Consider the following 22,476-nt stretch of genomic DNA (forward strand, 5'->3'; position numbering starts at 1 on the left):
GTATCTGCAGTAAAGGGATACTTCAAGGACACTTACCTGCGTTAGGTACGTGGTTACATGAGCGGGTTTTGCATCAAACGATGCATCTTTCCAAGGGCGATATGAAACTGTACAAATATCGTTTTCGCCGAAAATGATCGATAGGGGGTTTCTGAAATAAACCATTCAATTAAAAGTTGCCCTACTCAGAGCTCTCTGTAGTCCATTTGAAGCAACAGATTACACTGAAACTTTGTATAGAGTCTATGGAGCCCATGGGAAGCAAATGTTGATGAAAAAAATATAGTTCAAAATTTCACCACCAGGTACACATGTGGTACTGAAGTAACGACAACAATTTGTGCAACCAATAATTTGAGTTTATATAGGTACAGCAGCATTCAATATTTGTCAATGTGAATGACCGTTTGGAAGCATAATACAGTGATCAATGGTCACACAAAGCAGTTCCCGAGATGTTGTTGTGCGCTAGATCGCAGCACCACATTTCTTCTACCTGATGAAAATTTGAACTATTTTTTTCTTTATTAGCTTTGCTTCCCCATGGTCTCCATAGCCTGTATACCAAGTTTTGGTGCAATGTGTTGAATGGGTTTCAGAGAGCTCTGAGTAGAGAAATTTAATTGTGGTCACCTGGTACTTTAGTAAAACAGAGATACATAGACTTGGTTGATTGACTGATTGATTTGCTTTGTTTTACTTCGCTTTTTGTGCCACTTTTGGCTAATTTGCGAAGATGGGAATGAGTGATGATATGATGAAATTGATGAATGGACACTCACAAACATCCATGCCTAGGCCGGGATTCGAACCTGGGAACCCTGGCATCATAGCACGATTTGATAACTACTCCGCCACGGGGGCCGGCTCACATAGACTTGGTAACACTGTGAGAGCATAAAGTACAATCAGGAGCAACACTGAAAGAAAATCTCTGTCCAGTGTCATTCTGTGTTTTCTGACAAAGTGCTTATATTAACATCAATAAGTAGAGAGTAGTTGTTGTGTATAATGTTTAATATTAGTTACTTAAAGAGAATTATAAAATATTAATATATCTTATTTTTCTCTACATTTCTCCCGTTATATATATATACATTACACATATTATAAAATACACTGAAACAAAACATGCCATATTGAAGGTCTCAAACCCATACAAATAATAATATTGACAAGCAAGTTACATGTTATGAATTTCTCAACTTAAATACTTATAGTTTTAAAGTACATGAAATGTCAAAAAATAAATGTGATCTCTCATAGACTTTTCTTCTTTCAAACACCAGTGCCTTGATCCCAGATATTGAACAATATATACTTTAATATAATCAAATTTCTCTGAGAAGGCTGTTGTGTTGATATATAAATGTTTACATTATTAAAATAAAGCAAACCAACATAATCTAAGAAAATATTAGTCATAACGTACCAAGAGAAAATATAATATTGTTTCTTCGAAGCATAAGAAATGGTTTAGTAGTTCATTGCACAAGTGATAGAATATCATCTTAAAATGGCAGTGCAGAAATTGCATAAGCAACCTGATATGATAAAAATTAATATTAGTTTTAAAATTTATCTGATAATCAACCAAGGGTTACATGCAAACATACATAAGACATAAGAACATTCTGAAAAATAAGTGACATTCACCACTTCAGTCCATAAGCAAGCATTTGCAATGCATGTATGAACAATAGACCAAGGCAACATGATACACAGTATTGAGTAAATGGCCCAGTGGAAGTGACATGTGCAACTTGCCGTGTCTCTTTGTTTAAAAAACTTGCATTTATTACTAAGGATTTGTGTCATAATAGTATGTAATGTATGTTTTGATTCATGTAAAGATATCCAAACTATTATATGCTGTGCCGAAAGTGGAAATTATTACCTGTGGGGTGCTTGGTTGACTTTGTGGATAGATGGTCCCAAGTAACCAGAAGCGTTGTTATGTGGGAAAGGTTGGATTTATGTTGGTTGGAAAATTGAAGTTGATCTTACTTTGAGCAAACAATTGTTCCCAATGATTGCCCAACCATGGAAGAGTGAGTCAAAATCAGTTTTAAAAACGGCTTTCTGCTGCTAAGACAAGTGTGAAAAGTATGCTGTAAATTGTAGTGTGTAAAACAAATGACACGTGATAGTGTATTTTTTCCAAACATCACAGTCACAGCACTTATTGAAAATATAATATTTTGTTAATGAAAGTTGAAGCTATTCATAACTTGTAGTCACTCACCAGTCCTGTGTCATCCGCCATGGATGAAATATATTTCTGTGTTGGGAATTGTTTTTGGATTTTCTGTTTAACTGTAGCAGAACAAGTGTTACATGTATTATTTTGAAAGTGGTTCATTTATAAAATAAACAATGCTATGTGCAGACTAAATTCCTTGAAATGTGTGAAACTAAGTAAACTAGAAAATGTTTTGAGCCACCAATTTAAGGTACCTTGAGAAAATGATACCATATGAATTAAAAAGTGTTGTGTATATTTTTATTTTATAGGAATAATTTGTATTAAAGTAAATATTTGGTTTCCAAATAAATTATAGATACCACAACATATACCTATCTATACTTTAGTATTTAGTTCATTGGCCTAATGCAAAAACCACTCGTTGGTCCAACGTTGGAATCACAGCCACAATCACCATTGCCCAACTGTATGTTTTTATTTTAGTATGGTTGGCTGAACGTTGGGCGAACCACTTTTGGTTACTTGGGATGATGCTTATGTAAATCAACATGGAGACAATGCAGTAGGCAAAACAAAATATTCTAACTTGGGGATGTTTTATCAACATTTTCTTGGGAGTGTGGTGCTGATCACATCACCTTCACTATGGCTCAGATCATATGGAGTCCTACCTCCACACCCTTCACACAGTGCATGGAAGAGTGTTTCATTTGTAATTCTTGTTCGATTTTTATTTTTTTGTGTGAGAATAAAAAATCGTTTAATTCTTACAATGGATCAGATGTAATTTACCTCTGTACATGTCACACAATTAAATACAAACTATGCTTCCATTGGAAATATTAGAGGTTCTCCATGCTCAGAATTACTAAAGATTGCATAACCGCTGTTAGCTGTAGTAATGGTGAAAATAAAGGAGAGCAAGAAATTAGAAAGTTGGTGTAATTCCACCAAGTATGCATTAAAAATTAGCATGTTAACTAAATAGCCTTTGGAATTTAGTATTTTGCAGTCGATGATATACAGCATAGATACTGTGTTTCTGACACACAATATGTGTAACAGATGCTTGATGCAGGACACTCAACTCTTAGTAAGGGAACATTATTATTTACACGTTGTTTTAGGTGTTAAGTTACTGGTAGTATCTGCCAGAAAAACACATAGCAATTCATCCCCAGATGGACCATAATGAAGTGGCACACCTTGCTTATGTGTGGTTTACGTATATTCTGTGCATCATAAATAAGTATGAATTGTCATGTCCTCTAGAATGCCACAACAAAAGTGACAAGGAAGTGGGGGGAAGTGGCCTTGATAGTCACAGGAAAGGGAAAGGCACACTGTTCTGCACTGACTCATGGAAATCAAACCTTTGTCAAGATAACCAACCATTGAATTTGAACCTGTGACATCTTGGTGAGAATTTGTAATGTAAAAAATGGATAGGATGTACATGCAGTCATCCTAAATTCAAATGATTCAATGTTCTTAGTTATTAGCTGAACTCTATTACTACAGTTCCCTTTTACATATCTTTTGTTGTTGATGACACACAGGAGTTCAGTCAATATTAGGAGTGTTTAAGTGAATCAAATATTTATTTAAATATGCTGATGAAGGGTCTTTAACTATAATTATACAATAAAATGTATTGCAATATTCATATTTATTGTCGTCGTCACCTTGTGATCAAGGGGTTCGATACCCGATGGAGGCAAATGGCACAGTGGTTTGGATCCCACTGTTGGCTGTTTAGTGTTCACTTATTGGTGATGTAGATATGGGGATTTCTTATTAACAATCTGAATATGGGAATTATTTTTTGAAGTTTTGTATTACAAATAATCCCTAACAGTAAGCAAAATGATAAAAACAATATTGCCACATTTTTACCTGTAGCAAGTGGGAGGAACATATCAGTTTATATAATAATTTACAGTCTATTTTCATTCAACGTAACATTTCTTCAAGCCTTTGCAGACTCCCTGGAAGGGTATTGCACTCCACCCTCTGGGCATTCATGGACTACAGGTTAAATCTCTGCTTTATGCCATATAGTGTTCAGCTTTACTGTAAGTTGCTGTTACACAATACATAAAAAAATTATTTATATAAACATGTAACAAAAATTGTGGCATTTTTAAAATTAATTATGTAAATTTACTTGCAGTTTAAATTTTACATGTAAAAAAGTCAAGCCTGTATGCATATGTTAAATAATCAACAAAAAACATGTCTCATAGAGTTCAGGCAGCATTCTGTTAATTCTACAAGTGTATTTGTTGCACAGACAGCGTTGAAGAGAAAAGTGGTTGCATATCAATAACAGGAAAGGGAACATTTAATTTTATTTGGTATCACTGTTTGTTCTAAATGAAGTTATATAAGTTATGTTGCTAAATAGTACCTAGATATTTATTTTTTTAGTGAAATTTGGATTGTTTGCTTATCAGGATGCAGAGTACGAGTAAAGTCAACAATTTTTATGCCAACCATACCAATTCTCTTTAAGAATAATTAGAATTCATATTCTGATACATAAATGAACAATTTCGCCACAGCTGAACCTCCAAATATTCCATTATGATACAATTCCATTGTCAGTTGAAGCTCTATTTCTTGTGGTCCTGTGATAGTTTTAATCAGAGATATGACTGCCTGATTGAATGCTGTTCTCCGAAGCCTAAAATATTCTTGAGTTGCTTTTGGTATTGCAGTAGGCACTCGTGATTTCAACAATTCCAAACTGAATTGTACAGTTGTTGTTGTCCACAGTGGTCCACGCATAGTAAATAGATCAAGCTGACCAATTGGTGGAATAGAGAGATTTGACACAAAGGTGATAAAATTGAATGAATAACTCAGGGGCAAACGCAAACAATCTCTATCTCCCTCTTGACAGAATAGTGAAGCTCTTTTGCATCGGCTGAAAGAAAATAAAATAGTTGTATAAGAGCAGTATACACAGCAATTGTGAAGGAACAGAAACATATTTGTCCACAGATCCATGTGGTGGATATAGACAAAGGCATCACCAGATATTTTTGTAGAGGAGTGTCAAGCAGTTGATTATATATATATACATATCGGTATCGGCAGATACCATTGTTTTTTAGTCGCTAGAAGCGCGGTCAAAACCAACATTTGTTTGTTTTCAAAGGTTCGTTCACTTTTTCCAACTTACCTTTGGCTTTGAAGAAGAAAAATACGTATTTGTGCATTTGTTAATTGAACGTGGACTCCATGGCCGTATTTAGAGGGGGGGTTTCTAGGGTTCAAACCCCCCCCGAAACTTCTGACATGTTGAATTAATGGAAGTTCATAAACCAAAATCTGTAACAAATTTTCAATTTTTTTTCGAATCATCACAAAAATACATGGAGACAATGTTGAAACGATCGAGCTAGAATTTTCATACATTTGGAATTCTGAAACTTGAGTGAAACAGGATTTATTCTCAGAATCGTAGCCCACCCGCGACCCCACCGTTATCACTTCTGTTGTCATCTTTCCAGTGTTGCTCCTGCGTCACAAGGAATATGGACTGAAGATTCCCTTATGATTGTCCCAAAATTCCCTTTCCAGCTTTTAAATTCCCTGTCCGATAAAGTCGAAAATCCTCCTTGATAGGAGTTCAAACCTAGGATCTCCAGTTTTGTAGCGCATTACGTTCGCGATTGAGGTTACAATCCATTTCTAACGGTGGAAGCGGCCCCGGCGCCCACCCAGCGTCGAATAACATGGGTACCTGGGGGAAACCCTGGGGGGTAAAGGCGGTCAGGGGCGTGATGTTGATCACATCGCCCCCACTCACGACCGGATCAAGAAAGTGTGGGGCGTTACCCCCACACCCCCTATACGCCTTCATGGCGTGGTGCTATGCACAGGGGAACACTTTACCTTTTACCTATATCCATGCACCAGGCTAAGTTTTTAAAAAGAATAACTGGTTCCACACTTTTCAAAATTCCAAAAATTTAATTTTAAAGTCAAACAACAAAAGCTTTATGACTAAAATTTCCATCTAACTTTTAAAGCTTTTCTCTTGAAGGTATCTAAAGTTTAATGACGAAGTATAATAATTGTGCATTTCAGTACACACTGTATGAAACGTTAAAAAAGACAAAAAGAAACTTGTGCTGGATATTCACTCATCTGCTGGATTGAGTAAGCCCCCTTAAGGATATAACAATAATATAATAATTATTATTATTAGTATTATTATTATGGAATGAAATTGTTTTATTATTATGAAATTTTAATTATTATTGTACAATTATTGTTATTATTTCTATTATTCAAATTTCTGGCGTCGCCCATGGGAACAATTATGGATGAACCCCCCCCGAAATGTTTTCCTGCCTACGGCCATGGTGGAGTCAAGTTCCGTGAACAGCAAGTACGTGACAAAGATCAGTACGCAGATAAGACTCGTGGTCAAGTATCTTGCAGAAGTTTCTTTGAAGTCTACCAGGCTTTGTTCCTACCGATGCGGTCTCGTGGAGCAATAATCCCAATGAGGTCCCGGTAGCTAACGAGGCACCTGGTATATTGTGGACATCTCTCTCTTTAGAGACCTCCGGCAGTGAAAACAGTCATCGCCCATGTGAGTGGTGGACGTGTCTCAGACATAGTACATAGCATATACAGGGTGAGTCAAAAGTCCCTGACCACCCCTTATAAAATGAAAGAGAGTGTAGATTGCAGCAATTGGTCATGGTAGTAATATGTTAGGCATAGGGGGAAACGTTTTGGTGCATGTAATGACAACGTCCGTCATCTTGGTGACCGCCATCTGAATTCCTGGTGAAATTCTAGCCCAAAACCATACCCAACCTTCCCATTTAAAGAAATGAAGTTGGATCCAAGATGGCGGTCACCAAAATGGCGGACGTTGTCACGACATGCACCGAAAAGTTTCCCCCTAGGCCTAACATATTACCATGACCAATTGCTGCAATGTACACTCCCTTTCATTTTATAAGGGGTGATCAGGGACTTTTGACTCGCCCTGTATTCCTATAAATAGAAAGACCTGGGCTAATCCCCCTTTTCCTTTACAAATTTTGACCTGTGCTTGTCCCGACCTGGATAACTTGGTTTCAACAGGCGTGTTTCGACACAGGGAACATGTAATGATCCTGAGAGATCATTCTCATTAGTAACGCTAATGTTTATTTACTCGGTGTATATGTAACCATTGTTATTAGGTTCAAAGTTATTTCATTTACTTGTTCAATGTTACATGTGTTAATACCTGCTTTGATAATTGTGTTTATCAGTAGTGATGTATTATTATTCTATTAATAAGGCCCTGCGTGGTCGCAAAGAATAAGTAATATTTCTTATAATTGTATATTAACGTTTAGCACACGTTTAATATTATAATATGTATTTATCGTTTGTGCCTTGAGCACGTAGTTCAATCGTCTGCCGTAGAGATGGCCTTGCCTGCTCTAGCACGGTTCCACGTAGTTCGCGTGAACGGCGCTAGAGGCGCTACCTGAACCGAGGCGATATAACCAGCCGCGGAGCAGATTTTCTTCAGTTGGCTTTCAGGTCGGCTCACGATAAGATCTCTCTTACCAACTGACCCGGAAGAAAGGAGCACTCCGCTCTTGCGAGAGGCCAAGCTTCTTAAAGAAGGAGGGGCCTCCCCCATGGCGCAGTGGTAGCGTCATTGCCTTGTAATCAAGGGGTCCCGGGTTCGATACTCGGTGGAGGCACAAGTGGTTCGGATCCCACTTTAAACTGTAGGTCCAGTCCCGATTAGCCTTACTGTGCATAAAATGGACTTAAAACACCAACTCAAACCAACCAACTTCTTAAAGAAGGAAGGAAGGTGCACTCCGCTCTTGCGAGAGGCCAAGCACCCGTGAAAAGCCGCACTCCGCCTTCCAGCGAGAGAGGTTGAACTCTGCCTTTGGCAAGAGAACCCACTCCACTTTCGAGTGAGAGATACCCACTCCGCTTATTGGCGAGAGAGAAAAACTCCACTTTAGAGTGAGAGGACCCGCTCCGCTTGTTGCGAGAGGTTTCCTCCCCCTATCAACCTGCGGCACCCCGCCAGGGTAGTGTGGCGTGGGGTTTCTAGGCAACCGCCCAGAAGGAAAAATTACAGGTCAGTGAGATACTACGGTTATCGTGAGGGTGACCCTAATAGATGCCCCTTTGTTCCCCGAAAGCCAACATTTCCCTGTAAAAGCCTGCAGCTATAGAAGTCGGCGCTAGCAAAGGACTGCACCTCCTGAAGTTTCTTGGAGCTAAGGATACGACCCCAGAGGGCAGCAGCAGCAGCAGTGTATCTGTTCCCAGGTTACGGCAGTTTGCAGAAGCCATTCTCCCCCCATTGTGTGGCAATATATTGGCCAAGTGAGTATAATATCCTACACGGGCGTGTGCTAAACGTACAACGTTTATAGTTGCATAAGTGTATCCAGCTACATTCATTAAACTTTCTCTAACGTTGGACAGTGTACTTATTCCCGAACCCTGAGTGAAATAGAGTCTCATACCACCGCTGGAGAAAAGGTTAGCATAATGGGTAAAACTTTGCAGAGCGTATGGTGCTACTGATTGGTCGTGGCCAAGTTAGTAGACTTGCATCCAGCTGACGTGCTCGTGTAGGTGTAGTAGGCACTTTTGTCGAGCAGGACGTTGCAAAGTTAATTGGCGCTTACACCGTGGGGCCCGAAGTGAATATTCCCGAACTGTTAACATTACTGGCAAGTGCAACACTAGGGTGAACTGTTATCGGAAATACTAGTGGTGGTGTTAAACAGCTGGAAGCACCCTTTCAAAGTATTTTGCCGCTTTTAAAGTGAAGAACTTACGTGAAACCATGGACAGTGATAAAGCAGGGAAGACCCTACGAAGCAGATCTAAGAAGACAATGGAGGTAGAGACTGAATTTGCTTGCTGTAGGAACCAGGGAGAGCGAAAAGACTCTTTCCAGTGTAGCCAGTGTCATAAAAATTTCCATTGGCACTGTGAAGGTAAAGAGATGACTAATATAACTGAAGATGAACTTTTGTGTCAGACATGTTTGTCAATGCCTTCCGTAACCTCCGATCCAGAGCCAAGTTTCTCTGCTCAGACTCCAGTAGCTCGAGGTTTACTAGACTGGTTGATGAAGGATAAAGAGGAAAGGAAAAATGAAAAGATTGAGGAAGAGAAACAGCGACAAAAAGAAATGGCTGCAGCAGAAGAGAAAAGACTGCTAGAAGCTGCTGAAAGAAAGCAAGAGCTGCAAGAGCTTAAAACTATAATGCAGATTCAGGAAGAGAAAAGACAACTTGAGAAGCGAGAATTTGAAGAAAAAAGAGAACTTGAGAAGCGAGAATTTGAAGAAAAAAGAGAACTTGAGAAGCGGGAATTTGAAGAGAAAAGAGAACTTGAAAGAAAAGAGTCGGAAGCTAGAAGACAAGAAGACTTGGAGATGTTTCAGAAATTAGTTGAAAGTCTAGAAGAAAAGAGAAATCAAGAGAAGGAGGAAGAAGATAAAAAGCGTAGAGGTGAATTACAGGAGGAAATGGGAAAAATAACTGTAAAGTTAAAAGAGTATGTTAGTGAAGCTGTAGAACCTTTAAGATCTTGGCAAAGTGAAATCATTAAACAAATCGGTTCTTACTTGCAGCTGGCCCAAGCTTTAGCTGAGAGAGAAAAGAATAGAATAGTGAACTTCATGAGGAGAAGGTGAGAAATATTGAAAACACAGTAGAGTCCATTCAGGCTTCTGTTCAAGTGTTAAATGACAGAACTGAAGTCATAGAAAGAGAAGTCCAAAAGCAGCATGAAGTTATTGAGGTTGCCACTTCCACTCTTCGGGATGAAGTTGAGAGGACAACTGTAGATAAGATTAAAAATCTTCAAGTACAAAATCAGAAACTGGAAGTAAGCTTAAGACGGGAATTACAAGAACAAACTGGGCTATTTGTTAGAAGAGTGGACGACTTGCAGGTGCAGTTCCAAAATTTAAAAATTCAACCTGAGCTTACTCATGGGATAAGTTCTCCTATAGTGACTCCAGATAGAAGCTTAAATCCCGAAGCTGAATCATTTGAATTTCCAGCTACAGTGCGAAACCCATTCTGTATTACAGATAAAGACCGACTAGAACGGAGAAAGAGACCTCGTGATGGTGATAGTTCAGATGAATTCCCTCCAAGGCGAAAGTCGCACTTTAAGATGCCCAGAATGGCAGATATCGCTCATATACCTAAATTTAAAGGCGATATAGAAGCACAATCTGCTGAGAAATATCTCAGAGAGCTCAATGTTAGCTTCGAGCTCATGCAGGTACCAGAACACTATCGGCTTGAATTACTTCCCCGAGTTTTTACTGGAAAGGCAGAACATTGGTTAGCCGGCAACATGGATAACTTTGTTGATTATACAGATTTCTGTGATAGGTTCAGAGAAGAATTTGCCTCTAAGAAAGCTAAGCAAAGGCAATTGGCGGCTGTCAGAAATCGAAAGTATTCTCGATTGGTGTATGAAAACATGGAAAGCTTTGCTTGGAGTGTTTACGCTGCATACAGGAATCTGGCGGAGAATTTCAGTGAAAGTGAAGTTCTTAACTTAATTATTGGACAATTGTCTTATCGGATGAGAAGCCTTTGTCTAGCCCATGCTCCTAGGACAGTGTATGAACTAACTCAGTTTTTGAAAGACTTTGACATCTACGATGAACCAGAGCCTTGGAAAAACAAAGAGGATTCACGAGTAAAGGATGTTAATGGAGCTAAGAATTTTAAGGTAAGAAACATCGAATCTAGACCTACTGGAAGAGAAGGCACTAATGGTAGGCCTTGGAGATATAATAGAGGGGGTGCACGATATGGTAATACTCGAAATGTTGGTCAGAGAAATGCTTTCCTAAGAAACCGTAACCAAGGTAGGAGGTCACCAGGACCTAGAGAAAATAACCAAAACTCTGATGTTCCTAATTCTACTAGACCAAATCCTCCTCGAAACTTGGAAAGGCCTCCTGAGATAAGAGATGACCTGACATCTGAACAGGAGGAAGCTATTGATACGGCTCGTGAGTTCCATCAGAATCAAAGGTCCCAATATTGTCAAACAAACTAGGACCTTGTCTTCTTGCTTCGTTCCCATTTAGGCAAGGGGCTTCGAAGGAGCGACTAATTTCAACTACAAGAGATGTTCAAGAGTTACAAGTTAATTTCCAGTTAACAGAGACAGAAGAAAGTTGGTTACAACAAGAGTTGAAATCTGCACGTGAGTCCAGAACTAAATACAGATCTCCTATTATTCAGGCCAAACTAATGGACATTTTGGTGAATTGTGTTATTGACACAGGTAGTGAGTGCTCAATCCTTAGTCATTCGGTGTGGACTAAGTTAGTGGAAAAAGTTCCAGGAATACGAATTCAAAAAGTACCAGAGGTAAGGTTGGTTGATTTCTCTGGAAGTCACAGGAAACGAGTTTATGGAAGTCGTAGTGTTGAATTGGAAATTGGTGGAATGAATTTCAGCACAGAAGTGTTTATCCTCAGAGGTTTCGGAACGGACCTTCTATTAGGAATGCCTCTTCTTAAGCAGCATGGAGCTGAGATTAGCTTCAAAGATAATAAGGTTATTTTATACTTCGGAAGGACTCCTGAACATGAAGAGGGAAATCCCTTAAATATAGATATAGTACGCTACGTCCAAAGAATCCAAGAAGAGGATGATGAATGGATGAATAGCCCTGAGGACCTCAAAGAGAAGGTCGAAGCTATAAATATATTGAATGATTCCCAAAAGCAGGGGTTGTTTGAAGTGTTGCTACGCTATTTGGACAGTGTATGAACTAACTCAGTTTTTGAAAGACTTTGACATCTACGATGAACCAGAGCCTTGGAAAAACAAAGAGGTTTCACGAGTAAAGGAAGTTAATGGAGCTAAGTATTTTAAGGTAAGAAACATCGAATCTAGACCTACTGGAAGAGAAGGCACTAATGGTAGGCCTTGGAGATATAATAGAGGGGGTGCACGATATGGTAATACTCGAAATGTTGGTCAGAGAAATGCTTTCCTATGCTTTGGGGGTGTTTTTCTTTTTATGTTGTATAAGAATAGGAGTATATAGAGTAATATCTGCTGGGTGATCATCTAATTCTAATTATGCATTACTTGGTGGGCTTGGAGCAGTTGCTCATACTATTTCTTATGAGGTTAGATTAGTATTAATTTTATTATCTTTTATTTTTTTAATTGGTGGTTATAATTTACTTTTATTCAATGTCTTTCAGGATTATTTATGATTTATTTTTATTGCTATACCATTGGCGCTAGCCTGGTTGAGTTCTTGTTTAGCTGAAACTAACCGAACTCCTTTTGATTTTGCTGAGGGGGAGTCTGAACTTGTTTCTGGGTTTAATGTTGAGTATAGTGCTGGTGGGTTTGCTTTAATTTTTATATCTGAATATGCTAGTATTTTATTTATAAGTGTTTTATTTAGAATATTATTATTGGGGGGATATCATTTTTCTTATCTTTTTTATTTAAGGGTTATTTTTTTAGGCTTTATTTATATTTGAGTTCGAGGTACACTACCACGATTTCGTTATGATAAACTTATATATTTAGCTTGAAGGAGTTTTCTTCCGGTTTCTTTGAATTATTTTTTTTTTTTTTGTTGGTTTTAGGGGCTTGATTGTATCAATTTATATTTAGTTGCATAATAATTAGAATGTGAAGACTTCTAGAATATTTACATTCTATTTTATGTTTTCAAGACATACACTTAAAATTTCAGTCAAGAAGTCATTTTTTTAAAATTTTATCTCATAGTAGTAGGGTTGCCGGGGATATGATGAAGTATATAAAATATATAATTGTTAATATTTGCCCAGTAGTAATATATGGAGTTTCTACGGGCCGGGCTCCAATTCAGGTTAATAAAATAAAGGTTGCAAATATCAATCAAAATAATACTTGATTTAAGGGGTAAAATTGTAGGCCACGAAAATTTCTTTTATGGTGTATTGGTATAATAAATAAAATTATAATAGATAATACTAGTGCTACTACTCCCCCAAGCTTATTTGGAATTGATCGTAGAATGGCATATGCAAATAGAAAGTATCATTCTGGCTGAATGTGTACAGGGGTTACTAGCGGATTTGCGGGGGTAAAGTTTTCAGGATCTCCTAGGGTTGTTGGAAATATTAATGAGAGTTGTATTAATCTTAAAATTATAAGTATAAAGCCTAATATGTCTTTTATGGAGAAGTATGGATGGAATGGAATTTTATCCATGTTGCTATTAATAGATAGTGGATTATTAGACCCGGTTTGATGCAAAAAAAGTAAATGAACTATGGATATTGCTATTAAAATAAATGGTAATAAGAAATGGAAGGCGAAAAATCGAGTTAGTGTGGCACTATCTACTGCAAATCCACCCCAAATTCATTGAACTAATATAGTTCCTAAATATGGAATTGCCGAGAGTAAATTAGTAATTACTGTAGCACCTCAAAATTATATTTGACCTCATGGTAGTACATATCCAACAAATGCTGTTGCTATTGGTGCTAATATAATTATGACCCCAATAGATCATGTGTGAAAATATAAGTAGGATCCATAATATATCCCTCGTCCAACATGTATATATATACAAATAAAGAATATGGAGGCTCCGTTAGCATGAATAGTTCGTAATATTCATCCATAGTTTACATCTCGGCAGATGTGTATTACTCTAGAAAAGGCTAAATCTGTTCTTGAAATATAATGTATTGCTAAAAAAAGACCTGTTAAGACTTGGATTGAAAGACACATTCCTATAAGTGAACCAAAATTTCATCAGTATGAAATATTTAGTGGGGCTGGTAAGTCCACTAATGCATTATTTGCTAGTTTAAGTAGAGGGTGATAAATCCGTGCTGGCTTTGTCATTTGTAATTATTTAATTATTTTTAGAGGGCCGTGTGAAAGTCTAGTAATTTTTACAATTGCAATTAATGTAATAAATAAATATACTACTGTTATAGTAGTTATTATTATAATGGATTCATTATATAATTTTATTCCTGGCAGTGGGGGGGTATTTCTTCAGGTTGTATAGGTATCTATATTTTGTAGTATTGAGGGGGCTAATAATGGATCTATTATTATTAATATAAATAAACATAATAATATTAGGGCTATGCCCAAGACCAATATTTTTATTCTTATTTTGAATATTTCATTTGGTGTAAGTCTTGTTGTATAAATAAATAGAACTAATATTCCTCCTAAAAATACTAGGAATAATACATAGGAAAGTCATGTGGATTTTAGGAATGTTGATATTGTTAGACATGCAGTAACAGTTTGTATAATTAGTATAACTCCCATAGATAGTGGATGTTTTATATATAATATTATTAGTGCTAATAATAATATAATGGTAATTAGTATTCATTGTATTTTAATATCAAGGAGTAGTTTAATAAAAATATTGGCTTTGGGAGCTAATGATGATATAATTATATCTTCCTTGATGTTTTTAGAATTACTAATTCATTTATGATTTACAAGACCATTGTTTTTATTAAACTATAAAAACTTATGTTAAGCATATTATTTATATTAATTATTTTATTTATTAGATTTTTATGTTTTATTTCTCAACGTAGGCATTTATTAGTAACTCTATTAAGACTTGAATTTATTGTATTATCCTTATATTTATATATAACTTATTATTTTATTAATAATCAGGAAGAAGCTTATTTTTGTTTATTATTTATTTCATTTTGTGTATGTGAGGGGGCCCTTGGTCTGTCTGTTATAGTATCAGTTACACGTACTCACGGTAATGATTATTTTAATTCATTTGTATTATTAAAATGTTAAAATATATTTTTTATTTTATATTTTTAATCCTTTTGAGATTTAATAGTTCTTTATGAATGGTGGTTCAAATTTCTATTGTTTTTGGTTGTTTTTTGTTTTTATTAATAGTGTGATTTGGTATTGGAGTATGAGGGGCTGGTTATTTTATTGGATTAGATGTGATGTCCTATTCTTTAATTTTGCTTAGTATTTGAATTATCTTTTTAATAATAGTGGCTAGAAATAGTATTATATCTATTTATTTTTATCCTTGTAGATTTATGTTTTTATTAATTATTTTATTATTATTATTAATATTAACTTTTATAAGAATAATTTTTTTTTTATTTTATTTGTTTTTTGAGGGATCATTAGTACCTACTTTATTTTTAATTTTAGGGTGAGGATATCAACCAGAGCGAGTACAAGCGGGGGTATATTTACTTTTTTATACATTACTTGCTTCTTTACCTCTTTTGGTTGGTATTTTTATATTAAATTATAAGGTTGGTGGTTTATATATATATATATATATATTTAGATATATTAATATTGATATAAATTATTTTGTTTGATATGTTAGAATGTGCAGTAGCTAGATTGTGAAACATCTATGTATTATATCTTTGAATATAGATGTTCAATTGTTTTGTTGATTATGGATTGTCAAGCATGGAGTTAGCCATGTTGTATATTCTTAGTTATGGATTAAATGATTATTTTGTATAAAATCGAACCCACCTGATTTATTATATCATATTACCGTGGTTGGTAATACAACAATTTGGCGACTATGTATGGGATTCAAGGACATATTCTGGAACCTTTCGATGTGGATAAAGGTAACATTGATTCGTATTTGGAGCGGTTTGAACAGATTTGTGTTGCTAATGGCATTCCAAAGGAAAAGCAAATTAGTCATTTTATTGCATTCTGTGGAGGAAATTTATATGATGTTTTAAGGGATTTAGTTACTCCAAATTCTGTTGCTAGCAAAACATACGAAGTAATAAAAGATGTATTGTTGAATCATTTTCAACCGAAGCATAATGTTGTTGCAGAAAGATACCGTTTTCATCTTCTGAAGCAAGAGTTAATTACCTGTATCAGAATATATTGTTTCTATTAAACATGCAGCGACTAAATGTAACTTTGGAGCATTCTTAAATGACATGCTAAGAGATCAGCTGGTGTTTGGCGTTAACAGTGAAGTTACAAGAAAGAAATTGTTATCAGAAGGCGACGTTTCCTTTCTTAAAGCTTGCGACATTGCCGTGAAGATGGAAATGGTTGAGAATGATGTACGGCTATTCCATCAAAAAGAAGGTTTTGCTACTGATTGTAATGTACATAAGCTTCATGAAAGCAAGTCTAAACCTTTCCAAGATTTCTCCAATAGGAAAACTATCTTTAATAATCAGACTGAAAAGAGCATAGTTAATGAGAAACCTGGAACTTCAAGACAATGGATTTGTTATAAGTGTGGAAAGACGCATAAAAAAGGTAAATGTTATTTAAAGCAAATTAGATGTAATTATTGTGGATTCTTAGGACATATTCAGAAATTTTGTAGATTTCGTAATAAACCGACAGATAAAAACTTACCAAGTTTACAATTTAAATCCACTGAATCTAACAGTTGCTTAAGTAATGTGTCTCTTGATGTAATTTCGAAAGAATGTAAAGATGCTATTGAGTCTAATACAGAAAAGGAACATCAAGAATTGTTAATATCACGCGAGCCCTTGCACACTTTTCAGTTACCGTTGTACAAGTATGGTTCTACTAAAGAACGGCAATTTGAATTCAACTCTGTAGTTGGAACTTTGCATAATGCTGACAAATGTACAATTGATTTGAATTGTGATGGTAAATTAGTTAATTTTGAGATCGATACTGGAGCTTCTGTAAGTGTGTTTGATAAAAGATTTCTCGATCAATCTTTTCCGTATTTAAAGATTCAACCTGCAAATATCAATCTGAAAAATGCTGATGGAAGACCATTAGCATTAGAAGGTCAGGTTATGTTGGATGTATTGTGGAAAGATAAGAAATATAATATGAATGTTTTTGTTTGTAAGCAAAATCTGCCACAACCGATTGTAGGAAGAACTTGGCTGGACATTTTATGGCCTAACTGGAGGCAAAATTTTATGTTACAGCAGATAGAAGTTCAGAGTTGTTATAATAAGGAAGTACTGATGAATAAGTTGTTGTCCGAGTACAAGGCAGTATTTTCAGATGATCTTAAGGAGCCTATTAAATGTTTTAAAGCTGTGATTCCGGTTAAACCTAACAGTACACCAATCTTTAGGAAAGCTTATGAAGTACCTTATAGTTTAAGTGAACAGGTTAAAAAGGATATAAGTAAATTGGTTTCCGATGGTATACTGTCAGAAGTAACTTATTCTAACTGGGCATCACCACTGGTAGTAGTTGTCAAGAAGTCAAATGATCTTAGGTTATGTGCTGATTTTAAGACAGGACTGAATACTTTACTTGAGAAAGTAACTTATCCATTACCAAAAATAGATGATATTTTGAACACATTAGGTGATTCTGATACATATGTGGTTCTTGACATGAAGAATGCATTTCTACAGTTGGAAGTAGATGAAGATTCGAAGAAATATTTGGTAATAAATACTAATTTTGGTTTATTTGGTTACAACAGATTACCTTTCGGTTTGCAGTGTAGTCCTTTGATATTTCAACATGTAATGGATCAGATATTAACAGGAATTCCATTCGCTAAATGTTACTTAGATGACATAATTGTCTGTGGTAAAGGAATAGAACAGTGTTATAATAACGTGAGGAATGTACTAGATCGTCTTCAGAAATATAATGTGAAGGTAAATGCTAAGAAGTGTCAATTTTTTGCTACGGAAGTTGAGTATTTAGGATTTTGCATTTCTGGTGAAGGAATTAGACCATCTGTGAAGAACTTAGAAGCAATATTAAAATGTGCTGTACCTAGTAATGTCAGTCAACTCAAGTCATTTTTGGGAGATATTTCATTTTACCATAGGCATATACCCAACTTGTCAATGCATATACCTCATTTGCATGAATTGCTGAAGAAAGGACATAAATGGGAATGGACTGATATTCATCAACAGGAATATGAATTAGTAAAGGAAATGGTGAAGAGAGCAGATGTTATTTTTCCTTTCGATCAGAATTTGGAAGTTGTGCTAATTACAGATGCAAGTCCTGTAGGAATAGGTTGTCAATTATGTAATGTGTACAAAAGTAATTTGCGCACAGTAGCTTGTTCATCAGCAACGTTAACTGACGCTCAGAAGAATTATTGTCAGTTTGAACGGGAAGCTTTAGCTCTTATACATGGCGTGAAGAAATTTCACAAATACTTGTATGGTAGAACCTTTACTGTACATAGCGATTCTCTTCCTGTGAAATATATTTTTGGAGAAAAAGCTAAAATTCCTTCTACGGGTAACAGTAGACTTCAAAGATGGGCTTTGCTTTTATCAACCTATGATTTTAAAATTGAGTACACTAAGCATGTGGAAGTGGCAGATCTGTTATCAAGATTACCCTTAATGGAAGTACCTGAAGATGATGTTTCCAGCGATGAGTATGTATTTCACTTAGAATGTGAACCAGTCTTGTTACAAGGCATTAAGGAAGAAACAGCCAAAGACTTGTTATTGCAGCAGATAAAGTTGTATGTTACTGAAGGATGGCCAGCAAAGCTAAATAAAGATCAACAAGCTTCACCATTTGCACATTTTTTTCGGAGAAGACATGAAATAGTGATTGTAAAGGAATGTTTGATATGGGGCAACAGGTTAATTATTCCAAGATCGTTGCATAATGCAGTCTTGAAAAAACTGCACGCTAATCATCTAGGTTTGTGGAAATTACAACAATTAGCAAGATCTATGTATTGGTGGCCGCAAATTGATATTGACTTAGAAAGAGAAGTTATTAATTGTCCACAGTGTCAAGCACTTCAGAACAATGCTCCGCAAAATAAATATGTACCTTGGGAGCAAACAGATAAGCCATTTCAAAGAGTTCATTTGGATTTCTTTCATTTCGATGGTCGCACATGTTTATTGTTAGTTGATTCATGCACACGATGGATAGAGGTTTGGAAAGTTAAGTCCACGTCTAGTGAAGAAACGATAAACTGTCTCAAAGAATGTTTTGAAAGATATGGATATCCTAGTGTAATCGCATGTGATAATGGACCTCCATTTTCGGGAAAGAAACTTAAAGAATTTTGCACTAAGTTAGGAATACGAATTATTCATTCACCACCATATCATCCACCCAGTAATGGTTTAGCCGAAAAGTGGGTCCAAAACGTTGCCATCTAGGAAGAAGTTTCGATTTCAGAGAAGCGGTGGAAGGTGCGTTAAGAGTAGCCAGGTTTACACCTTGCCATGCTACGGGGAAGTCTCCTGCAGAGTTGTTGTTGTCATATCAACCTCGTAATATCTATAATTGGTCCTGGTCGCAAATAATGGAGAAAGAAGTGGTGAGAAGTGAGACCAATAAGAACGAAGAATGTACAGTGTGTATGAATGTACAATCGGAAGTACAGTGTGGACAAGAAATTATACATCCAGATTTCCAAAATACGTACGAGCTACAGTTACGGGTCATTTAGGAAGACGCTTGTTATTGGTCAATGCCGGTGGAACAACGAGAAGGGTACACTTGCATCAAGTGAAGTTTAAATCTAACAGGTCGGATACCGACAGTGGAGAAGATGACTTTTGGATCTTTGATGGTTCCGTGTCAACGCAGGACAGGGCGTGTGAGGAGAGACCGCAGACTTCGCGAGAGGAAGCTGTTACCGCCTCCGCAGTGAACAGTCCACGACGATCTTTTAGAAGGAGGAAACCACCTGACAGGCTGCAGCTGTCATTTGGAAGAAGGGGAAAGTTGCAGTAGCTAGATTGTGAAACATCTATGTATTATATCTTTGAATATAGATGTTCAATTGTTTTGTTGATTATGGATTGTCAAGCATGGAGTTAGCCATGTTGTATATTCTTAGTTATGGATTAAATGATTATTTTGTATAAAATCGAACCCACCTGATTTATTATATCATATTACCGTGGTTGGTAATACAACAGAATGGTGTTTGCTTTTTTAGTAAAAATACCTATGTTTTTGGTTCATTTGTGATTACCTAGGGCTCATGTTGAGGCTCCAGTTAGTGGATCTATAATTTTGGCTGGGATTTTACTAAAGCTTGGGGGATATGGGATTTTGCGAATTATTTCTTGTATCGAGAGATTAGCTATTAAATATAATATTTTTTGATTTGGTATTAGAATTGTTGGAATTTGAATAATTAGTCTTGTTTGTATACGTCAAATTGATTTAAGGGCATTGGTTGCGTATTCATCTGTAGCACACATAGGTCTTGTTTTAATAGGGATTATAACTATAGGAGCATGGGGGATAAATGGTGGTCTTACTTTAATAGTAGCACATGGCCTTTGTTCTTCTGGGATATTTGGTCTAGTAAATATTACTTATGAACGATTAGGTAGTCGTAGTATATTAATTAATAGGGGAATAATTAATTATATTCCTAGATTATCTTTGTGATGATTTATATTAAGAATTACTAATATGGCTGCCCCCCCTTCTATTAACTTACTGGGTGAAATTAGTTTATTAAATAGAATTATTGGGTGATCTTATTTTAGTTTTGTGGGTGTTGCATTACTTTCTTTTTTAAGTGCTGGTTATACTTTATATTTATATTCTTATACTCAGCATGGAATATATTATGAAGAGGGAAATCCCTTAAATATAGATATAGTACGCTACGTCCAAAGAATCCAAGAAGAGGATGATGAATGGATGAATAGCCCTGAGGACCTCAAAGAGAAGGTCGAAGCTATAAATATATTGAATGATTCCCAAAAGCAGGGGTTGTTTGAAGTGTTGCTACGCTATTTGGAGGTGTTTTCTGAAAGACCAGGAACGATGGAAACTGCTGAATGTGAAATTATGTTGAAAACTTCTGAACCTGTCCACCGGGCTCCATATCCGGTACCACTTTCCAAGAGAAAGCCTTTGGAAAAAGAATTAAATCTATGGAAGACGTGGAATATCATACAACCTTCCGTCTCTCACTACCTGAATCCTTTACTGCCAAGGCTATTGAACCAAAATGATCATCAGCGTTGGTCAAAACATTTAACAGACATTTCATGGTTGCTGAACAATTCTGTGTCAGAAGTTACTGGATATGCTCCTTCGGAATTATTCTTTAACCGACCGGTGCCCAATGAAGTGCTGGACCATTTCACCTGGCCCAATGACGAAGCTGACGCCCAAATTACCAATTGGAACCAAAAGTTATTCCTCGCTAAGACCCGTGAGAGAAGAAAGTGTGAAAAACGCAAGTTTAAAACTAAAGGACATGCCCGGGAATTACTCGAAAATGACTTAGTGTTAGTGAGGAATCACAAGCTTAGCTCTAGAAAGACTAGAACTATAGCTAAGCTTTTCGAGGTGTTCATCGGCCCTTTCATTGCCACTGACCTTCGAAACAACACTGCCTTGCTGGTTCATCCCAAGACGAAGCAAAGTGTGGATCGAGTGAACTTCGATAATCTGCGCCTATTTCAGTGTTCCCCCGGACGGAGAGGTGAAATACTAGGGGAGATCAATGTGTGTTAAGTGTTCAAAAAATTTTTCAGAAATTTGGAATTTGAATTAAGAACTTGAACTTAAATTTCTTCAAAATTTTTCCCCAGGAGAGGGGCATTTGTAATGATCCTGAGAGATCATTCTCATTAGTAACGCTAATGTTTATTTACTCGGTGTATATGTAACCATTGTTATTAGGTTCAAAGTTATTTCATTTACTTGTTCAATGTTACATGTGTTAATACCTGCTTTGATAATTGTGTTTATCAGTAGTGATGTATTATTATTCTATTAATAAGGCCCTGCGTGGTCGCAAAGAATAAGTAATATTTCTTATAATTGTATATTAACGTTTAGCACACGTTTAATATTATAATATGTATTTATCGTTTGTGCCTTGAGCACGTAGTTCAATCGTCTGCCGTAGAGATGGCCTTGCCTGCTCTAGCACGGTTCCACGTAGTTCGCGTGAACGGCGCTAGAGGCGCTACCTGAACCGAGGCTATATAACCAGCCCAGGAGCAGATTTTCTTCGGTTGGCTTTCAGGTCGGCTCACGATAAGATCTCTCTTACCAACTGACCCGGAAGAAAGGAGCACTCCGCTAGTGATGGGTTCAAGCCGTTCATTTGTGCGAGTCGACTCATGAGCGCTCGCTCACTGAGAAGAGTCGTTCAAATGAGTCGTTCAAAAGAGTCGCCAAGCTTCTTTTTCTCGAAACACATGCCTGAAGAGGGGGAAGGGGGTAGGTGGTGTTGAAGCAGATGATTGTATTTAAGTAAACGAA

The 22,476-nt window shown here is 36.4% G+C and overlaps 1 protein-coding gene and 1 pseudogene across 4 annotated transcripts in view; one reads left to right on the forward strand and one right to left on the reverse strand.

Moving 5' to 3' along the window:
- Positions 1-999: 999 nt before the first annotated feature.
- Positions 1,000-22,476, reverse strand: part of LOC145984114 (uncharacterized) — a 677,559-nt gene continuing 656,082 nt past the window's right edge. For all 4 annotated transcript variants that reach the window (XM_083117547.1, XM_083117546.1, XM_083117548.1 and 1 more), the window contains one exon: positions 1,000-5,135. In XM_083117547.1, the coding sequence (XP_082973673.1) occupies positions 4,727-5,135 (409 nt within the window). In that variant the 3' untranslated portion in view covers positions 1,000-4,726. The remainder of the gene's footprint in view (positions 5,136-22,476) is intronic.
- Positions 15,054-21,720, forward strand: LOC145984320 (NADH-ubiquinone oxidoreductase chain 4 pseudogene; annotated as a pseudogene).

The sequence above is a fragment of the Lepisma saccharinum genome, chromosome 2, assembly GCF_977018435.1.
Source record: "Lepisma saccharinum chromosome 2, izLepSacc3.1, whole genome shotgun sequence".
Lineage (NCBI taxonomy): Eukaryota > Metazoa > Arthropoda > Insecta > Zygentoma > Lepismatidae > Lepisma > Lepisma saccharinum.